The 20204-nt window shown below is 49.8% G+C and overlaps 1 protein-coding gene across 4 annotated transcripts in view; it reads right to left on the minus strand.

Annotated features, from left to right (window-relative positions):
* The window catches only part of TOM1L2 (target of myb1 like 2 membrane trafficking protein), a 49881-nt gene extending 29761 nt beyond the window's left edge, over nucleotides 1-20120 (minus strand). For all 4 annotated transcript variants that reach the window (XM_038187027.2, XM_038187026.2, XM_038187025.2 and 1 more), the window contains exons 1-4: nucleotides 20008-20120; nucleotides 2949-3033; nucleotides 2449-2527; nucleotides 660-809 (exon numbers count right to left, since the gene is read on the minus strand). In XM_038187027.2, coding sequence (XP_038042955.1) covers nucleotides 660-809; nucleotides 2449-2527; nucleotides 2949-3033; nucleotides 20008-20059 — 366 coding nt within the window. In that variant the 5' untranslated portion in view covers nucleotides 20060-20120. The remainder of the gene's footprint in view (nucleotides 1-659; nucleotides 810-2448; nucleotides 2528-2948; nucleotides 3034-20007) is intronic.
* Nucleotides 20121-20204: the final 84 nt, after the last annotated feature.

Consider the following 20204-nt stretch of genomic DNA (forward strand, 5'->3'; position numbering starts at 1 on the left):
TGTGTTGCTAATGGCTTGTGGAATTAACATGGCTGTTTATTGTTATGCTGCACAGAAGGAAAAGTGGTAGGCAGGCCTATGCCTGAACGGCCCTGCTGCAGACAATGATCTGACAGCACACTTTCACTGCAAGATAACCAGAGAACGGACACAAAAAAAACATTTTATCTGCAATATGATCATTTACTTTCCTGTAGCCATCTTTAAAAGGAATTCAGAATATTTTGTGAAAAAGAGGAATGGCTCTGTTTTATATTCAGGGGAACAGACACAGAAAGGCAAGTGTTTTTCAACTAACAGCAAGAGCACAATTGTCTTCTAAAATTTCCTGGCCTCAGATGACAAGCCCATCACAGGAGCAGGTCTCCAGCTCCTAGATTTGCCTGTTAAATTGCAAAGCCATCCACTTATCTTTTATTAAGTCCTCTTGTTTTCAAGCAGAGTGCTCTAACTAGAATCCAGACATTTCTCCCTGGCTACAATTTCTGTGCATGTGCCTGTCTGCTCTTCCCTGCCAATCTGGAGATATTGTTTGTTTTTACATGTAAAAATCTTGCTACATGTTTTAATGATGACAGCATGTTTAGCGATGCGTAGCACCGAAGCAGACAGTCCTTATTCCAGGCAGCGACATATGGAAGCAGAGACAAGCTGCGTACCTGAATCAGCGCTAGTACTTTATCCTGCACAATAGTGGGGGGATTATTCTTGGGCGAGATGATTTTCACCAGAACGCCATCTATGAAGTCACGGTTTGCCACTAAGACATGAAAGCGATGGCCACAGTTCTTCACACAGGTCTCCAACACCTACACACACACAAAAAAAAACATTTATTGTTGGAGCAAAGCTTGATCACGCACACAGCAGCTATGTGGTTGGCTTCTGATTTTGTTTTTGTTTTATATCTTTTGATGGGAGAGAGAAAAAGGTGGAGGAAAATTTAGTCTTATATTCTCAGTTCTTCATCTTTTCTTCCCTAATATTGCCAAAAAGCTTCCTTCTCACACATTTTTACATAGCTCACCTATCGTTAATACATTAGGCACTTTTGTGATCCATTTTTGCTTGTTTTCAAGGTAAAGAAATATAAAGTTTTTTCCTCTTCAAAGCAAAACTTTCCAACTTGCACAGCTCAGCAGCTAAATACAGCACATCACATCAAGAGCGGGTAAGACAGAGGACATCCTGTCACCGTGAGATATTACCGTGCTGTGACACTCCACCATTGTCTATGTACCTGGGACACAGCTGGATCCAGTTGCTCTGAGCTACAAGTCATGTTTTCGGGCTGGGAATTCAGGTGAATGATCTCCACTCATTCAAAACACTCCCTTGCGAATGCTCTGGCAGGTTATACTTTGACACATTTTCCCCCTGCAACCTAGCTGGAGGCACGTTCCACTTGCCATTCAACTGCCATGGAGGAACAGCTGTTGATTTTTCTCTGAAGAACATGATTAGCATGGAGATAAATCCACTGCGTCACTTCTCCTCACAGCCATGCCTAATAACCGCTGCAACTCTCTATCTGAGGAGTCTGTAATTACTCTGCTCCTTCAGCTACTTTCATCAGCCCTGATGACACGGACTCATTCCTGATGAATTTTGCTCTTTCCTGTGCAATGGCTAATCTCATGGCTTGGTCCTCGGTAATCTGTCAAAATGACAATCCAGGATAGGAAATAGCAAGAAGACAGAAAGTACAGTCACGCTTCATCAGGGAGATGCAACAAGAGCTGTGTGAAAGAACCATACAGATCACCTGCCCGCAGCAGCATAACTCCATCTAGTTCCTGCTGCTCATTCCTCAGCCCGCTGCGGTGCAGAGCCTGCCCAACACCATGATTTCTGGAGAGCTGCACTACCCAGGAAAGCCCAGCTCCAGCCATCAGGAGGAAAGGTCACTGGCAAATTATCTCACACCTTAGCGGTGCCGTGCAAGTGCACAGAATATGATTTACACTTTATTGAGGGAAATTAGATCAGCATAAATTAATAAGTCTCCTACAGAGATCCGCTCACAAGGGAAACTGCGCGTCAGCTACTTAGGAGGCTGAAAATACGGCGAGTTCATCATCATCACTTGGAGATATGCCCACAGATGTTGTCTTGGGGTGGAGAAACAGTTGGACGTACGGGGATGGAAGCAGAAGAGAAAGCCCCAAAGGGTACGGACCCATTTGGGCTGCTCAACTTTCCTCAGTCAGTACTTGGGGTGGGTAAGAGCCCAGACAAAAGCAGAAATCAATTGAGTCAGGAAAATGCTATGCGAAGCTTCCAGTAACTCCTGTCAAGGGAGCAAGGAGGCAGTTGGAGGGAAAAGGGCAGAGCAGTGACTGTTAAAGCAAAGAGTGGGCACATTCAGGAGAGTCCCAGGAAAAAAAACAAAGTGACCAAAGAAAAGGGATCTGCTCTTCAGAGGCATTCCAGCCTGCCTCCACTCACCGTCAGAGCCAGCATGACCTCTCTGTAATTTTTGTTTCCGTTCAGCCTCTTCTTCAGTGCTCGAATGGCATCCTTAGGGCTGAAGGAGAAACACGTCTTGTTAGAAAGCTCTCACACACTTTTCACAGCCACCAGTTCTCTGGCAAACTGCAAGAAGCACAGCTTTTCTGATGCTGAAGATGTATCAGAGAAGCTTTCTATTCAAGTGGCTCAAATTAATAACACTGCCACACCGGGAAGAGATGCACCTGCCGAAAACAAGAACCCCAGAAGCACAAACTTGGTACCCGGTCCAACAAAATGTTTTTCATGCCAGCCCTCCCAAGCAGAGACCTAGCTCACAGCACTTCTCTGAAATGTGTAAGGAAAAGGAGAATCAAACAACTTGTATGCAAACCATGAGCACCTGCCCCAGACTCACTGCACCTCCTCACGTGCTGAAAACAACACGGGAGGTGACTGCCCATGAACCTTTCAAAGCAGGCTGAAACAGAGCATACCCTTCTTCTGTCTCGTTGATAATGTCACAGATCTCCATGTTAAGTGTCCAGTCTTCACTCTGCAGAGAGCCATCTGTGGCCTTTTCTGTAAAGAAAAAAAAAAATATATATATATATATTTCACATGGATCAATGGGAAAGAGAGAGCAACGTGGAAACAGGACTGCAAAACCCAGAATTTCAGTAGGAAAGACCCACCAGCACGTGAGAACATTCAGCACACGACAGTTTGGGTCTCAATACCAACCCTGGGCACCCCCTTTTTGCCCAGGACCCTTCACCCCTGTGCCACAGCCCCTCGATATCAGCTCGCCAGGGGGCTGAGCACTGAATCCCTCTGTCTCACTCCGTGCCCCCAATCCCCTAACCACAACGGGGCCGTGCACTGCTCCCAGCTGCATCCTCCCTGCTCGCACGGCAGGTAACTCGCTCGGGCATCACATTTAATTCTGGGGGAAGGCTGACCCGTGGCACTGTGACAGTGGCAGATGCCAACTGCTGGGAGTTTAATTTATAGGCGACTGCAAGAGCAGCGCAACCGTAACTTCAAGCAGGCAGTTGACAAGAACTATTTCCTCCTTGGGATTTCCTTCTAAATCAATAGGTTTCTGTCGAGCGGTGCCCAGAACATCCCCTGAATTCCTCGTGCTTCTCGCTGGCAGCATTCAAACCCAACCTGCAAATAGAAAGGCTGCGGAGTTCAGTGTGAAGCCTGTGGCCCAGGAGACCTCAAAAGGGGAGCTTTAACCTGAAAAGGACCTTCTCTTCCTAATTAGTCTGGGTTTTCTGCAGATGCCTGGCATCCAATTAAGGCAAACAAAGGCTTTTTGGCTTTTTTCCCCTCTCTAATGTAAAATAAACCGAGAAAAGATTTCTAAATGCTTCAAGTCAGAAACAAAGCCCCAGGTACCACCTTCTCCAACCGCCCTTCTGTCTTCCCATCCCATCCCAATCTGTCCCCAGCACCAGGCAGATTTTGTTTCAGAGCGCCAGGCTCCGAGCACTTCACACATCCCTTTTTCTGTTTACCAACAATGCTTTTTTCCATTAACATTTTTATCGCTGCGGCTGAGGACATCGACGCCCGCAGGCCCTAATTATGGGATGTTATCTGCAAAGAAGACAACGTCTCCGGGTAACTCGGGTTTGGGTGGCTTGTCCCCAGCACACCCAGCTCCACCGAGGACAGCGGTGACAGCACACGCAAAATCCAAGCGGAGGGTGCCGAAAAGAAGCCGTTCATCCCCAAAATTGGAGGAGAGGCCACAGGAAAGGCCTCCGAGGGATGTTCTCCGGGTTCACCACTCGCACGGCACGCGGCTCACCCCGCAGGGAGGCTGCAAAGCTCCCTGGCTCCTCCAGCACATCCCAGCAGGGTTCACTCGGGCAAGAGAAACTCCCTCGGTGCAGCACACTGCCTTTCTTCACGAAAGCAGAGCTGACAGCCTGCTCTGCTTTGGGTCTGGAGGAGCTCTTCCTGGCTACGTAAAGCTGCTCGGGCAGACGGCACACGAACCCTCCCCGCCGTCGGTTAACTCCTTTGTGACAGCTGAGAGCAGCGCAGCGGCAAATCTGGGTCAGGCACGCTGCAAAGGACGAGCTGCTACACATGACAAGTGCTCGTGGGCTCCGTCGGCAGAGAAGAGACTAAAATTAGCTCCCGACTCTTGTTCCGAATTACAAAGCACCCGCGGGGAAAAAAGCTGATTTCCAAAAAGACAACTGTGCGTCCTGAGCCCACGCGGTCTCCCCCACACGTTACGCTAACTAAAGAACAGAAATGCAAAGAAAAGAAAAAAAAAAAAGAATTAAAAGGTAAGCAAACTTTCTGGGAACAGAGGATTTCGCTGTCCCTCCCAGATCTCTGATGGGAAATGCGAATCGAGGTCATTGGGGACCACAGGTCCCGTCCTACCCGCAGCAGCATCTCGGCACCTTGCTGTCTCCATCACAGCCCGATTTTTAGCCATGGAGCAGCGCCACGGACACATTTTGTCAAAATAAACCTTAACTAAATGGGCTTTACAAGAGCAATGAATGAATTGGCTGCTAGCGCAACTTTGTGCAGGATCAGCGTTTTCCACGCTCGTTTTTAAGAAGCGATTATAGCAGAAGCAGAGACGATGAATATTGCTAAGTCGCTGCCTGATGTCAAACGCTGTCAAGAACACACAAATTCGTTAATATAGTTTTAGATTAAGGAAATAAATCAAATGCCCAGCTTAAGGAATACCCTCTGTTTAAGGCGTAAGCTCTCATTCTGCAACCCTGTGCCCATAAATCCTTCGTGGCGTTGGTGACCACCTTCCCCAGCGGAGCAGATGCAGCAACTTTTTTTTTTATCTCTGAATATTAAGGGGGTTTTAATGTTAACTACAATGTTTTGCTAAGCAGCAAGGACTGCAGGGAGGTGAAGGCAGATCACGTTCTCCAGCAATAAAGCTTTATGTACATTACCAGAACAAAACGCAGCTAATGAAAGTGATTGATACGCGCAGCGTCGCGCGGAGATGAATTCCTGCAGCCCAGAAAACACTGAACGGCTCCGCCTGCACTCTTCCTTAAGAGAAACCCTCCCAGCAGATCTAAAACGCAGTAAATTAAAAATACTCAATAACCTGTCCAGGATCTATCGGACATTTTAGAAGCCGTGCATCCCTCTGAGGCTTTTCCTCAGCCAGCAAATAGATACGACTGACAAAATTAATCACATTTCGGGTACCAGCGCAGAACTGCGAAGGAGTGGCATGCAAATAGTGATTGTGCACAATCACCAGTTCCTCACCAGTTCAGCCTCATTAAAAGGCATCTCAATGACACTTGTTCCCACCAGGGCTCTGAGATACGACCAAAGGAATCCCAGGGTGGTGCACGAAATGTCAAATCAGACAAGGGAAGAAAAATCCCAGCGGGAGCCCTCCCTGCTGCTCCCCGAACACAACCGAAGGGTTTCTGGCGTGGTTTAATTGCAGAAGACAAGGGCTGGCAGCTCCCAGCCTGGCTGCTGGGGGTGCCCTGTGTGGCTTCCCAAGGGAGCACGGCTCCCATGCCAGGGCTGTCGCTGCTGCAGGGCTGGAGGTGGCATCTCACAGTGCAGAGCCCCCAGCACCACAGCTGGGGATGCTCTCCGAAACGGGACGCTCTCAGTTCCCAGCACATTCCCCCAAATTAAAGCCCAAGTGTTGTGGTAGAGAGAAAGACAACCTGGCACTCCACGCCCAGCGTGCTGCAGACCTTGGACACCGCGTGTGCACATGCGTTAGCACGCACGGCTGTAAAGCCCTGCTGGAAGCCCTGGGAGCAGCTACTCGGCGCTGAATGATGACAGCGGGCATGGCTGGGGTGAAAATCTCTCCGAAAGGTCTATCTGGAAGCATCAGGAAGTGGTGCTGCATAATGGTCCTGAAGGAAAAGGCAAAACTCAAACGTTGCGCGAGCTACAGATTGCATCAAACGAAAACATGGGAGCTGTGTTTGCTGTCTGCGTATCGGAACCTCCTCGATGAGCAGAGCTCTGTGCTCGGAGAAATCACAGCTTTCTCTCCTGAGACTTTTCCAGATGTTGCTTCAGAGACTCTTGATTTATACGCTTGGGAAAGAATTACTCACAAAAAAAAAATAACACCTCCTGTTTATGCAAGAAACACGCACAGCGATGCATGCTGTTACAGAGATCCAAAAGCACTCAAGTTCTGATTTCCAATTATTCCCCTCCCCTCCGACAGCTAGGATCTGACTTCTGGTGTTCAAGTGGCACAAAACCTCCTTTTCCTTTGCTCTTGGAATTTCAGAAGATTGCGGATCTGAAATCTTTGCCTTGTCTGTTAACAGCCCAGCTGCTTACCAGGGGTGCTTCAAGACTGAAATTAGCAAATCAAAGGGTCAGATGTGTTACGTTTCACTGCATAATATGTGACAGGGAACAGGACAAGGCACAGTATTCGCAGCTCTTACTCCCATCCTGCTGGCTGCCCTCCCTTTAGCTCAGCAGAGCTCTCTCCCACCAGCTGAGGTCAAACCAAAACGCTGTCAGAGAACGTGCGAAGGTCTTTTGAGACAAAAAAAAGTTTTGCAGAGCCATGCAAAACACACACGCTGGCTCAACAAGGGAGGAGAAGCTCTTGAATGAGCTGATCACATCTCTGCTCCCAGCTGCAGCTTAGCGAGCTGTTCTGCTGTAAGCATCACGAGGTTTTGTGGCTGCTTTTGCCTCTCGGATTCAACAACTCACCAACGACCCGCACGGCACCGGCAATAAAACCTGGGGGAGGACTGCTTACAGAGACCACAGAGACATATTTCAGCTGTCCAAGCAAAATGAAGAGAAGAACAAAGATCCTCGGCATTCAGGTGGCTCTGAGTTCAGGACATCTCACTTGGAAGAGAGCAATACACCAGGATAACACACTTGGGTACTCCCGGGCCTCGCAGCCCCTTCCTTTCTCTACCTTTGCTTTTAAGATGACAGTCACAGACACTTAGGCATTATAGCAATCAACAGGAGGTGGTGTGTTGTTTTTTTTTTTCGCTTTTATTAAAAAGCTGCTATGAAAACCTAAATGTGAATCATTGAAAATTCTAGATCAAAACTCGCCTCTGAAGCGACTTGCTCATAAAAACCTGCCAGTTTCTTTGTGCGGAAGCACGGCTCCAATAGCATTTTTCAATTAGCCACCTCACTGCTCCAAGCCCTTTTTTTCCATTCCTTATTTCACACTGCTCTGAAAATGCTGAGCTTCACACTTCCAAAGAAAAAGCCAGTCAGCTAGAACAAACGGGCTCAATCTGAACTGCAAGGCATTACAGAAAAACGTGATTTGGGTTGTAGTGCTGCAGCACTGGTCACCCACTTTGACCGCTGTGATTTTTCAATTGATTTCAGCGATGCTTACATCGAAACTCTTCTGGATGAAGTCATCTATCCTCCACTCGTTCCTTTGCCAAAGTTTCTGGGGCTGAATAAATGAATAATCATAGCCTGTAATGACTGCAGACTCTACAATAAAAGAAAATAATGAGAATCTGCGGACGCGGATATGTACAACCATAAGGAGCATTTAGCTCAAACGCCGTTTGAAGGCAGGGTGATAGACTGGGAACTGTCATTTTCTCCAATTAACTTCCAGATTTGCTTCTTTTTGAAGCTGCCGCCCGAACGCCAAGCTTTTCCAACCCAGCTCACACTTACCTGCGAATATGAATATGTAATACGCAATTATTGTGACTTTTCAAGAGCACGTGGAATTGTCAGTTTTGTTCCAACATTCCTGTGCTTTAGGTATGCTACAGAAAAGCCATCGCTCAACATCCCCCAGAAATTCAGCCTCTTAGGAACAGGAATCTGCAGCTGATTAACTGAGCGTAGCTGCGCAGCAGTTTCAGAAGCAAAGCAAGGTGAATGGAGCAACACATATTAAAGAAATATTAAGTGCTGTATAACAAAAGAGATTTTTCCTTTGTTCTCGTGTCTTAGCCTCACCTGAACAAGAAGAAAACCAAAACAGAAAACCTTGTGATTTTACCAGAGTAGGCAGGAGGGCATTTCAGCTTCACCAGCTGAGTTTATCCCATCTCATAGGTCCTGATGCCTCTGCAGGCTGTAAGACCGGAGTGACCTTATGGCCCTACAACCATCATATCGGACAGAAACAGCCCCGCAGGGCAACCTACTCCAGGCAGTTCCTGTACTCAGATTTGTGCCCATCTCGGGCACAAATGAGGGTTTAGTCACAGTCCCAAAAGGCATTTGGAGCCTGGATCCCAAGAAGCTCGGTGTTTCTATGCAATGAAGACTTTTATCCCGAACCCTCTTGGTGAAGCTCCCCCATTAGCAGAAATTGTCGCCGCTGACAGCACGCTTCGCTGAATGACATGTGCATGAAGTCACTCCCTTTCCAAACAGATGGCGGAAAAGAGACTACAGCTTCCTTAAAACAAAGCGAAATCCCTCGGACTTCCTCATTCCCAGCTTGAGAAGAACAACAGAAACTTCCTCCTGTGCACCGTGCACTCCTGAAAGCCCACACGCTGTGAATAGCTGTCCTGCAGAGCTAGGGCACACAGCAGCAGCTCAACAACCTATTTCCACGATTCACAGACATTTCTCCCTAAAATTCAGCCTGTACCGTGCAATACAACACCTCTTCCAGCAGTGACCTTGGCCAGATCCCCATCTCAGTGCACAGGCACGGGATGCAAAGCGCGGTGCTTCTTGGCGGCTGACAAACGGGCACCTGCTCCCGGCAGAAATCGATGTGCTGAAGCCTTCAAGGAGAAATGGCAAAGCAGCCTTACAAAGCGGGTTCTGTACTAATGGCTTTAGTGGATTTGAATGGAGATGCTCACTGGGTGATGTACTGCAGGGGAGCAACAAACCCATGGTCCTTCCTCGTGTCCCCCCTGCAGCGGCGCGGTGACGGCTTTGGCTGCGCTTCCACTCCTCTGGCATTATCGTGCCCAGTGCCCATCTTTCTTCTCTGGACGAGAGGCACAAGAGCTGAATTTAAAAGCCTGCGGAAGATAAAATGTTCTCCCTCGGATTTGCCTTTTTCTGAATGAGGCTGGGACGGCTGAACTCACCCACGTGGCTCCATGTGGGGGAACTCACCAGCACGCCGCTGTCGGAACAATTTGGTGCTTATCTGCCTCCTCCTCTGGCCAGGGACAGGCAGACAGTGCTGTGCACCAAAACACACCGGCATCTGGTCATTGCCATAGGCTGAACTTGGAGTTTAGCTTGCCATTTGCCAAAGGATTTTTCCATTGTTTCATTTATCCAAGGATTTGGGATGATTGCGGGCAGCTACTTTGATGGTTCCTTAATTGCGCCACGCTGAATGAGTAATGCACGTTTACCAACACCAGAAATACAAAATCAGTAGATTGCTGAGCCTTTGGCTCTCCCACACCAAAAAAAATACAGAAAGACAAGACAAATATTCCACAAAAGCTGTTAAACACACACCTAATTCGTATACCTTGATGTGTCCTAACGCCAAACAATAACTGCTGGAAAAACCTCTATTTTATCAGCCTTAACTCACAGCTCCAGGAGAAGGGGCAGCTGGAAGTGGGGGTTTATTTCTCAGCCTTGTTGTTAGCAAGGATGCCTCAGGGCTGCATTGCCGTGGCTGTGCTGTTTGTAACAATCACACCGAACACCGCTACGACGATTTCTTACCCAAAGTTTGCCAATTGCTTTTTAAAACATTACTGGGAAAAAAAACAAAAAAAAAAAAGCAGAAAAGCGATACCGTGCATGCAAAGCAGATGAAGGTTGGTGACAGCAAGACAATTCCAGGAGGAAAAAGAGAGGACGAGGGATATCCTACACGCCAGGACAGTTTTACTGCAGGCAGTGCCCTGTTACAGGTGGATATCCCAGCGGGATGTAGGAGCGAGGAGATGCCCCGACCTGTGACCAGCTGCCCCATTCGGGACTTCAGCAGCACCCAGCAATTACAGGTGAGACTGAAAATAAAGTCTGTGGCAAGTTATGGATGATCAGCGTGTCAGTGAGCTATATTTGAAATCTATCAGCTCTTGATGGCTAATTTTGTACTACATGAGTAAAGCAAGTCCTAATAACTCACTTGGGACTTCACTACAGTACTTACAAGCTACGTGCTTTTCATATTCATAAAACAAAACTAATTGCCTTTCATGGATGAAATGTTCCAAGAATTTTTAATCCACGTCAGCTGCAAACTCTAAAAAATCCATCCCCATATATTTAAGACTCCCCCTCCCACCCACTCACTTGTAACACGTTGTTTGCTGCAAACAAACTACAAGGCAAAGCCAATCCGTCAGGCGCCCACGTTACCATTCTTCTTCTCTTTTTACAGGTTCCTCCTGAAGTCAATCGCCTGCGTTCTCACACGTGCTTAAAATAAACCGAAGACGCTAATTACATTTAGCGAGGGGGGAAAAAAAGGCGAAATCTTCCAATCCTACAACAACAGCAGGAACAACTTTACTCCTTAACGGCGGCACGCTACGGCAGGTTTTTTTCTTTTTTAAAGTAAATATTCAGAGGAGATAATTAAAATGTGTTACGAATGGAGCTAAACAAACCTCGCAGCGGGACGGCTCCGTGTGCGCGCCTCCACCCCCGGCGCCCCTCTACCCACAGCTCCGGAGGTGAGAGCTGCATCCACTGCAAGCCCCCGGTGATCCCCCCGAGTGGAGGGGCACCAGTTTTTGGGGGCTGACAGCTCACGTTTGCTGGTGTGAAACGTTTCAGCTTGCTTTTCCATTTCGCAGCCTGCCTGCCTTCCCGCTGCTCCACCAGCTCCTGCCCCATTCAAATCCTCCCGAACCTCCGGGGTTTGAAGAGTGGTGCCTGGAATAAACTCAGCATTTCCTCTGCGGGAAGCGAGGAGAGCTGGCTTGCTTTCTGCTAGGTAGAAAGGGGGTAGCAGGGGTAGCTGCTGCCAGCGCCGCCGTCCCTTGCCAGCTGCCCCCTCCGACGAGCCAAGCTCCGTATTCCTGCATGAGCTCGGAGGGAAAACGCTTCCAGGCGGCCTGCTCAGGAAACCCGAGTGCAAATCAGGCAACGACAGACACTAACGAGATACATGTGTCCCGTCCTGTCTTGTATGGGCTGAGAAATGTGGGTTTCTCGGTGTCTAATAACCCCATAAAAATTCTGCTCCGCTCCTACAGCCCCATTACTTCGGTGTCACCGCTGCAGATAAGCCTGAAAAAGACTGATAACGGAGGATGTAAACACCAGGAGCTTACATTAAGTGTGCCCGTTTCTAAAAGTGGCCTTTTTACTTCCCCATCAGCCCCCCTTCACCCACCTCTGTGACCTAGCCCCACACCTGTAAATCCCTTAGGTCAGAAACCGTCCCAATCCCTTCCACGTCGCATTGTAATCACCTCTAGGACGTGACAGTGCGGTGCTGTGAGATAAAAACAACATAAATGTATCAGAGAACTACAGCAGAGTTTGGGAAAATCACCACATTGGTCCTTGGGCAGGTAAAATTTGATCAAGAACACGGGTTTTGAGCACGGCTTATTTATCGTGTGAGCATCCCTGATCAGCAGGACCCTGCCAGGGAGCATCCCCTGCTTGCAGCTTGCTCCTCAGCAGCACTGGAGGAAGCCACATGATATGGAATAAAACATCCAAAACCTCCCACAGCCTTCCTGCAAGGCCCCAGGGTCAGGGAACCACGCGAGTGTCACCGCTTCTGCTTGGGACTGAACCCCCCCCAGACCCGAAGGCTGACCCCTCTGGGTTGTTTGCTGAACTTTAATCACTTTCCAAGCCTGACAGCTGCTCAAACTTAATTGCTCATTACGCTTGTAAATAAAAACTGATCTCACTCGCTGCTTAGCCAACATCTCCCAGTTGCCATAACAACTCCTTGCCTAATAAGTGATTTCAGATTTTTTACCATTATTTGTACTCGGCGGAAAATTTCACAAAGGTGTGAGATCGCTCTTTTCACAAAAATACCCTTCTAATTAGAAGAACCGAAAATCAGTCAAGAAAGGGCAGCTCGGAGATGATAAAAAAACCAGCAAGCTGTTTATTACAACAGCTCGAACATGAGATAAGGGTGCCCCAAACCCAAATATGTGCTGGATCTTGCTTAACCCCTACCTTTCAGTGCCAATCCTCTTATTATCATTCCTACCTGTACCCCGTAGCAACCAGGACAATCCCAGACAGCATCCGGGCGGTAATTAGCCACGATGCAGAGACCAATTTCAGGAGTGGCTGTGAATGAAATACTCCAGTACGGTTTGCACATTGATTTCCTCTCCTGTTCCTAAATCTCGGACCCATTAACTGGTTTTGTTCCTGATCACTCCGGTAACTCACAGGAACAGTTCAGGGTGAGCACTGAAGAGTTACGATTCTGGCCAGATTCATGAAAAAAGGGAGAAAAACGCTTGGATTGGGCCCAGCAGATGGCCCCTGTACCAACCCCAATCAGCTCTGCTGCGCTGTGTAAGCATTAGATGTTTCCAAAGTATTTCCAAACAGAAATACTCAGTCTAAGATGTTCCCTGCTTGACTTCAGCTCAACAGGAACTTGGGAGTTCACAAAAGAAACCCCTTTTGGAAGGGGTACAACATGCATCTTGTCTCTCCTCACTCTAAAACTTCCTCCAGGCTTGCCTTTTCAGACAGCATCACTAATAAGAGCCTTACAGATATCTTAAAAAAATAATTCTCTCCCTCTCAGTAAGTTTTTGATCAACACAGCTTCGGCAAACTGCCTGGGAAAACACGAAGTTGTCTGTCTGAGAAGGTGAAGTGACGGGGAGCCACGAACTGCTGCTGGCTGGTAGGGCTAGCACGGAATAAAGACCTTCCAAATCTGCTGGCAAAGCTGCTGAAGCTTGCAATTCATTTCATCTGCTCAAGGTAGCTCTGTGTGTGTGCACGCAAGGAGGGGCGTCCTTTTCCTTCCAAATGGGAAACAAGCACAGAAAGCTATAATTAAGATATAACTAAAGTCAGGGGAAAAAAAAAAAAAACAGTCAGGAAATAGAAGATAAAAAAAAAGACTTTTTCTGCATTTCCTCAGCTGTGCAAGAGGCATGAATTCTTTGTTATTTGGGTCAAACACAAAGCTTGTCACACTTCTTGCGGTGGACTACGAAAACACAGAAGATGCAGCGTTAACAAAATCCTCGATATTCCTGATCACACCCCGGAGGTGATGAAGTCCTTCCAGCCCTACAAAAAGACACCAGTGCTCGGCACAGCTCTTGGGGTTCCAGCACAGTTTCTAGCCCCAACACGCGGCTTCTTGATCTGAACCTGAACAAAGAATTTCTTCCCGAAGCGCTGTAACCCAGAATGCTGCCGAGGACCAGCTGGGAGCAGGCTGGCTGCTGCTCAAAGAGCACGCAGGCTTACGAACCAACCCGAGGACTCAGCAGGAATCCCCGGAGTAGCTGCTCGTGGCTCATCATCTCGTGCCTCCTGATGCTCCCGGAGACGGTGCCGCAAACGCCGGGCTGCCAGAGGGTTCCCCTGAGCTGAGAGACGCAGACACGCCGGTAAATAGCCCACATGAACCATGCCAGGAGCTACCCGAGCACAGGCAGGGAGGACACGCCGATGTATTTTTGTTTTCTTGCCTGATCCTTGATTCTGAAAGGAGTTACTAGGTTATGGGGCCCACTGGATTAAGCTGGCAGGTGCAGGGCAATCGCAGAGGGAATATTTACATTTAAAGACACCAACAGACTGAACTTATTTGCTCATCCCTGTCCTGAGCAAAGGAAAGAGTGCTCATAAACTGCAAGATGTGGTTCCTTGAGCCACATGAAGGCACGCTCACCTGCAGCGAGGTTCCTGCTCTGTCCTGGTCTCTTCCCTGTGGAGCAAAGCCTTTAGAGCAGAGGCTTTTGCCCTCAAGAGCCATCGGCTTCAGGAGAGCCCTTTCCAACTGACAGTAAGTGAAACACACGAGCAAAACAAGCAGGGAGAACTGCCCGCAGGATGACTAAGCAGACACAGAAGACAAGGCCCTCGAGATAGGATTTTTACGCCCAGCAACAAGTCTGCTCCGTGTAGCACAGTGGTGTTTCCCCAGGGGGCTGCAGATGAGAAAATCCAGCCCCGGTGTGGCTGACCTGTGCAGTCCCATCACACCGATATGGGGGAAAAAACCCACTCAGGCTGGCCCCTGGGTTCACCCCATAACCCTTCAGGGCTCTTACAATGCTCCTCTCCAAGCGTGTAGGCTTTTTATCACCTCTTTTCCAGGTGATTTCCTAACACAGGGATCACCAGGCCAAGTCCACAGAGCGCCAGGTCTGCAGGTACCGGGCTGGGCTCTCCCCCACCAAATGTCACCTGAGAAATTTCTGCAAAAGCTTCTCTTCCTGGAATTGGCCTTGAATAAAAACCCAGTGCAGGCTGCAAAATCAAAGGAAAAGCAGGATAATTTAGAATTTAAATTAATAATTTAAAAGTGCTCTTAGTTCAGCTAAGGGAAACATGTAACACTTGTCTTTTTTTTTTTTGGTGAAAATAGTTTTGGATGCAATTCGCCAGCAGCTGGAAGGGTCTGTGGGGCTGTTCTAACTCTGCCTCTTTCACTAAGCCTGCTCTCAACGTGCAGTTTAAAAATCCGCCGCGTACACGAGCGGAGCAGGATCGAAGTGGGAACGAGCTGTCCTCACGCTGCGACCTCTCACGTAGAGCTTTGTATTAGAAGCATATGGAACGCACATCGAAGCACCCCGCGCTGCAGGAGATAAAACTGCATTACTCAAAAATACACGCTGTAATACCTCCACCAACTACAATCTCCTTTTGTGCCTGTAAAATAAATCCAGTCTTAGGAACCCGGTATTAAATGGCATTATACTAATTACCCCGCTTCGCACATCCCTGTAGTTTCTCCAAGTTCCCAGATTCCTGACTCAGTTCTTCTTCGCTCCTTTAAGAGCAGAGATATCCATTTTCGCATTTCATGGAGATTTTCCTTACAACATAATCCACTCCCACAAAGCAAAAGCAGATCCAAATAGCATTATAAACCTAAAAAAAATTTTATCAGCCTCCTGCATGATGGGCATGATTCTGGACCCTCAGCGTGGGCTGGGATGCTAACAGCTGGCCAGCTGCAGCAGCACACCCAAAAACACTCAGGAGGAGTAAAAATAGAGCATGATCTGTGCCCTGGGGGTGAGGATGATGCTCACCTACCTGACACAGCAAAAGCTGCAGGCACCTGAGAGCAAAGAAAGTTACTGCTGGCTGGCACTGAGACAAACCTGCACGCTGAACAGGGCACAGAACTGCAGTGGGTACGAGGAAAAGTCAAAATCTTGGGGCTTTTTGCTTCATTGCAGTGAAAAGGGAGATGATTTGGAGCCCGGCAGCATCCCTCAAACACAACAGAAAGTTTATTCTGAATGTAACTTAGGTAATTTGTTTATGGGGACAAGAAAGCGTGGGCTAAATCTTCCTACAGGATTACGGCGGGCTGCTCCCTGTAACACATCTCTCGACTCCTGCACAGCGTTGTGAACTCCTTCATTTAGGAGCCACTTTTATTCCAAGACCCATAAAAACCTGGAGACATCAGACCTTTTGCCGGGTTTCTTAAGTGTTTCCTGAGAAGAAAGGAGAATAAAAAGGTGCCTATACATCTTGTCTCATTAAAAAAGAAAAAAAATAAAAAAATAAAAAAAAGAGGGGGAAACAAACCAGCAGCTCTGCTCCACATTTATTACCAATTTAACAGCCCTGAATGGAAACTGCAAACGCTTTGATAAAAATCAATTGGAAAGCTGTCTGCCTCGCTGCTGCCTCAATAAAGTGACTCTGCATCCCTCGCTGAAACCTCGGTTTTGTGGCCTCCTTAAACAATACTGCTCATTAAATCGTGGCACCGGGACCCTCCGAAAACAGCCTCCAAGGCGAGCACCCCAACCTGAGCCCCAAGAGGAACCGGGGCTGCAAACCAGCACCTCCCGACCAACGCCCTCACCCCAATTACCCATGACATGCTAATTTCTCCTATTTTGTTAAAAATTAACTTCTAGGTGCCTGTGTAAGCTGGGTCTGGAGCCCTGCTGGGAGGCTTTTGGCTGGGAGTCAGACGGACTCCACGTGCCACTGCCCCAGAGCAGAGCACGGTGTCCCCGTCCATCCATCCATCCATCCTTCCACGAGCAGCACTGCCTGAGCTCAGCCCCACACCCACGAGGGTGCTGGGGGGAAAGGAGCGAGGTTCAGCTTGGCTTCAAGCACATGAACACCCCCCTGAAGTGTTCACAAAGTTCCCCGGTGCCAAAAAAAAATCCTACGAAGGGAGCCGGTTTTGCGCTCTCCTCGTGTGTGAGCCATATGGCCCGTGTCGAATAAGCAGAAAGAAAAAAAAAAAAAAAAAAAGAAAAAGTTGCCAGCACTCCCTGATCTCGTAATTCAATCAGTTTTAATCACCCGGGATGTTTTTGCTAACCTCCAGTGAGGACATTCCCTCTGGTCACCTTGAATGGAGCGGTGACACTTTATACGTGAGCGCCTTGAAAAAAAAAAAAAGGCCAAAACGCACTTTGTGGTGGGATGTGGGCTCTCAAGGCAAATTCCCACGACTGCAAATCGCTTTTTCCACAGGGCAGCCTCTCTCCAGGTACCAAGCATCGCATCTTCATATTTTACAACCCATCTTTTCCTATCCTTCCTCCTCGCTGAGCAGGGATCTTCCCGAGGACCATCAGAAAGCGCTGACAGAAGCGATGCTGAGGACGCTTCTCCCAGGTCTGGATGGACGTGAAAAAGTTTCACTGCCTCCCAGAGCCCTGGAGAAGTAACAGATCCTGCTGCACAACCCTGGGCGAGACTTAAATCCTGTGTAAAAATCTCGCTATTGCCTCCCCTTCCTGCAACCAGCTGGCGAGAGGCAACAAGGAAATTGCAAAACGGCTCCGAAGCAGAAGCCCAGGAACCTCCCGGGTTCAGGTGACTGCCAGCAGCCCCCAGCCCTCCTAAAACCAGCCCTCGGCTCTGCAGAGGCCTTGTCAGAGACGAAAGGACAATCAGGATATTAGAGAAAAAGGCAGGGAGGTTTGTAATTAGCAGCCACGGCGGCGTTTTGTACGGCCTCCGTTACGCGGCTGCTGGAAAGCGGGCTGAGGCCAGCAAAGGCAGTGCAAAAATCGGGGAGCTTTGGGAGAAGAGGAGCCTGGCGCACGTCTGCGCTGGCACTGGAGATGCAGGAGCCTCGATCCATCTCCATTACAAACCCTCTGAGCTCATCCCAGCGTCGCTTTCCCACATTAAGCAAAAAGAGTTCGCAGAAAAAGCCCGCCTGGCTGCAGCCACGATCCAGATAAAGAGGAGGAGGAAAAGAGAAAACCCCTCGCTTTACCTCGCTCGGCTCTCCCCAGGCCTTCTCTGACACCTCCATTCTTTCAGGCCTGGCGTTTATCTGACGACGTCGTCTCACCCTAATTAAATCTTCACGCCAAGCCCCGCTACGTGCGGGCTCGTGGCGCGCTGAGGGCCCTGCAAAATTTCCTGAGCTTCTGAGGCCTCGCTCGAAAACACAACTGCACCCAGCACAGCGTGTTTGGACAGCAATCCGACAGCTCTCGGCTTCTTTTACAGAAGGAAGAGGAGTGAGAATTGTAATCTGCGAGCTCATTGAAAGAAAAAACCAAGCACAACAAACCGGGGGAGCGCGGGGTGAGCGGCGGCGGCTGGGAACAAGGCGTGCTTTTGTTTTGCTGCTGTCTCGGGGAGGCATCGCTGGCAGCGCCACCAGAAGCACAAAGCTTCCAAAATGAAACCTGGAGGGAATCGCTTCCCACCCCGAGGGATGCTAAAACGTAAAGTGCAACTGGATTTTGTGCTACGAGCTCCGCAGGCGGCCCTAAGCTTATGGAAGAGCAGGGGGACGCAGGCAGGAAAGCAGAAGGCTAGCAAAGCACATCGCAGCATCAAAACCCCTCCACGATAACTGAGAATGAAGGGAACTCCTTTAAACCACTTACTGGTGCTAAAAAATCTGCCAAAACCTAAAGAAACGGATCAGAAATCCCTGCCCTTGCTGGACGATGCTCCTCAAAGAGCTCCCGTCCAGGCGGCCTGGCAGATGCCACCCAAATCACATCAAACTTCCACCCTTCACCTCCTCGGCCTCCAACTCTCCGTGTTTGGACCAGAACTTCTGGGTTTTGAGGCCACGGCCCTCTGCAAAACGTTTCTGCTTCGATTCCCAGAGGAACCAGTCCCCTGTCACTTCATAATGGAGCATAGCTGGAGGCTGGGCTACACGTGGCCGTATATTATATTGCACATAACGCCCTGAGCGAGGCAATAGGATTATTGCTGTTTATGAAATAAAGAAAGAAAATTAAGAGGACGGCTTTGCTGAAGAGGGCAAGTGAATTTGAAGCGCGTTCGACAGTCCCCGTGCTGCGGGAAGCGGGGGCAGCGTGTCCATCCCCACCACCCCGTGTTTCTTCAGCACCTCCACGCAGGAGGGGATGGCAACCACGGGTGAGGTGTGGAGCCCTGCAGGGGCAGGGCCTGGGCTTCCTCCCGTGGCCCTGCTCACCCGAAACCAGCCTTGCCCCAGCCACACAGGGACACCACGCTGACACGAAGCCCCCCGACGCCACCAAAGCGTTGTCACCACCACCACGTTTCGAGCATTGGGATGAAAACCGAGCGCACCCCAACACCCTCCCTGCACCTCCACACGTCCCCGGGAGGTTTCAACGCTTGGGGACAAAGAGGAAGGAGACGGCCAGGACGGGGCAAACATGGGCGCAGCTCCCCCCTCCACCAACCCCCCCGAGCAGCCCCACAGCCCTCTGCCTCCCCCCAGTGACCCCTGAACCCCCCAGGACCCCCACAGAGCCCTCCAGAACCCCCAGTTCCCCACCTCCAGGCCCTTCTCAGACCTCCCCAACACCCCCAGAGCACCCCTGGCACCCCCTTGACCCCCCCAGGCTCCCCAATTCGTGGTGCCTCACCACCCCCAGAGCCCCCTATAGCCCCCCATTTCCCCCTCAAAGCCCCTTACTGCTCCCCACAGCCCCCTATTTCCCCCTCAAAGTGCCCTGACACCCTCCACAGACCCCCATCTTCCTCCAGGGACCCCTAATTTCCCCCACAGCCCCCTATTTTCACCCAGGGACCCCTAACGCCCCCCACAGTCCCCCATTTCCCCCATATTGTCCCCTCAAAGCCCCTCACTGCTCCTCAGAACCCCCTATTACCCCCCACTACCCCTCCTAGGCACCCCAATTTCCCCCCTATTTCCCCCTGGAGCCCTCTATTTCCCCTCAGAGCCCCCCCAGAGCCCCCCATTTTCCCCTCATTGCCCCCCAGAGCCCCCTACTGCCCCCCATTTCCCCCTTAATGTCCCCCATTACACCCCTAAGACCCCCCATTTTCCCCCAGAGCCCCCCATTTTCCCCCCATTACCCCCCATTACCCCCCTAGCGTCCCCCATTATCCCCTTAAAGCCCCCCATTACCCCCCAAGACCCCCCATTTTCCACCATTACACCCCATTTTCGCCCCCTTTTCCCCCCATTTCCTCCACCGGCCGCCCTACCCAGGCTCTGCCCCACCGGGGTGCTGAAGGGGTTCCCCAGCAGGAACTCCATCTTGGGATGACAACAAACAGCGGCCCGGCGGCCCGCCCTCCTCCCTGCCCCCTCCGCCGCCCTGACTGACAGCCGCCCGCACCAACCCCCGCTCGTTTTGCCGAGCACGTCCCGCCTCCTCGCATTCCATTGGTCCTCTCCCGCA

Source organism: Anas platyrhynchos, chromosome 15 (genome assembly GCF_047663525.1).
Source record: "Anas platyrhynchos isolate ZD024472 breed Pekin duck chromosome 15, IASCAAS_PekinDuck_T2T, whole genome shotgun sequence".
Taxonomy (NCBI): domain Eukaryota; kingdom Metazoa; phylum Chordata; class Aves; order Anseriformes; family Anatidae; genus Anas; species Anas platyrhynchos.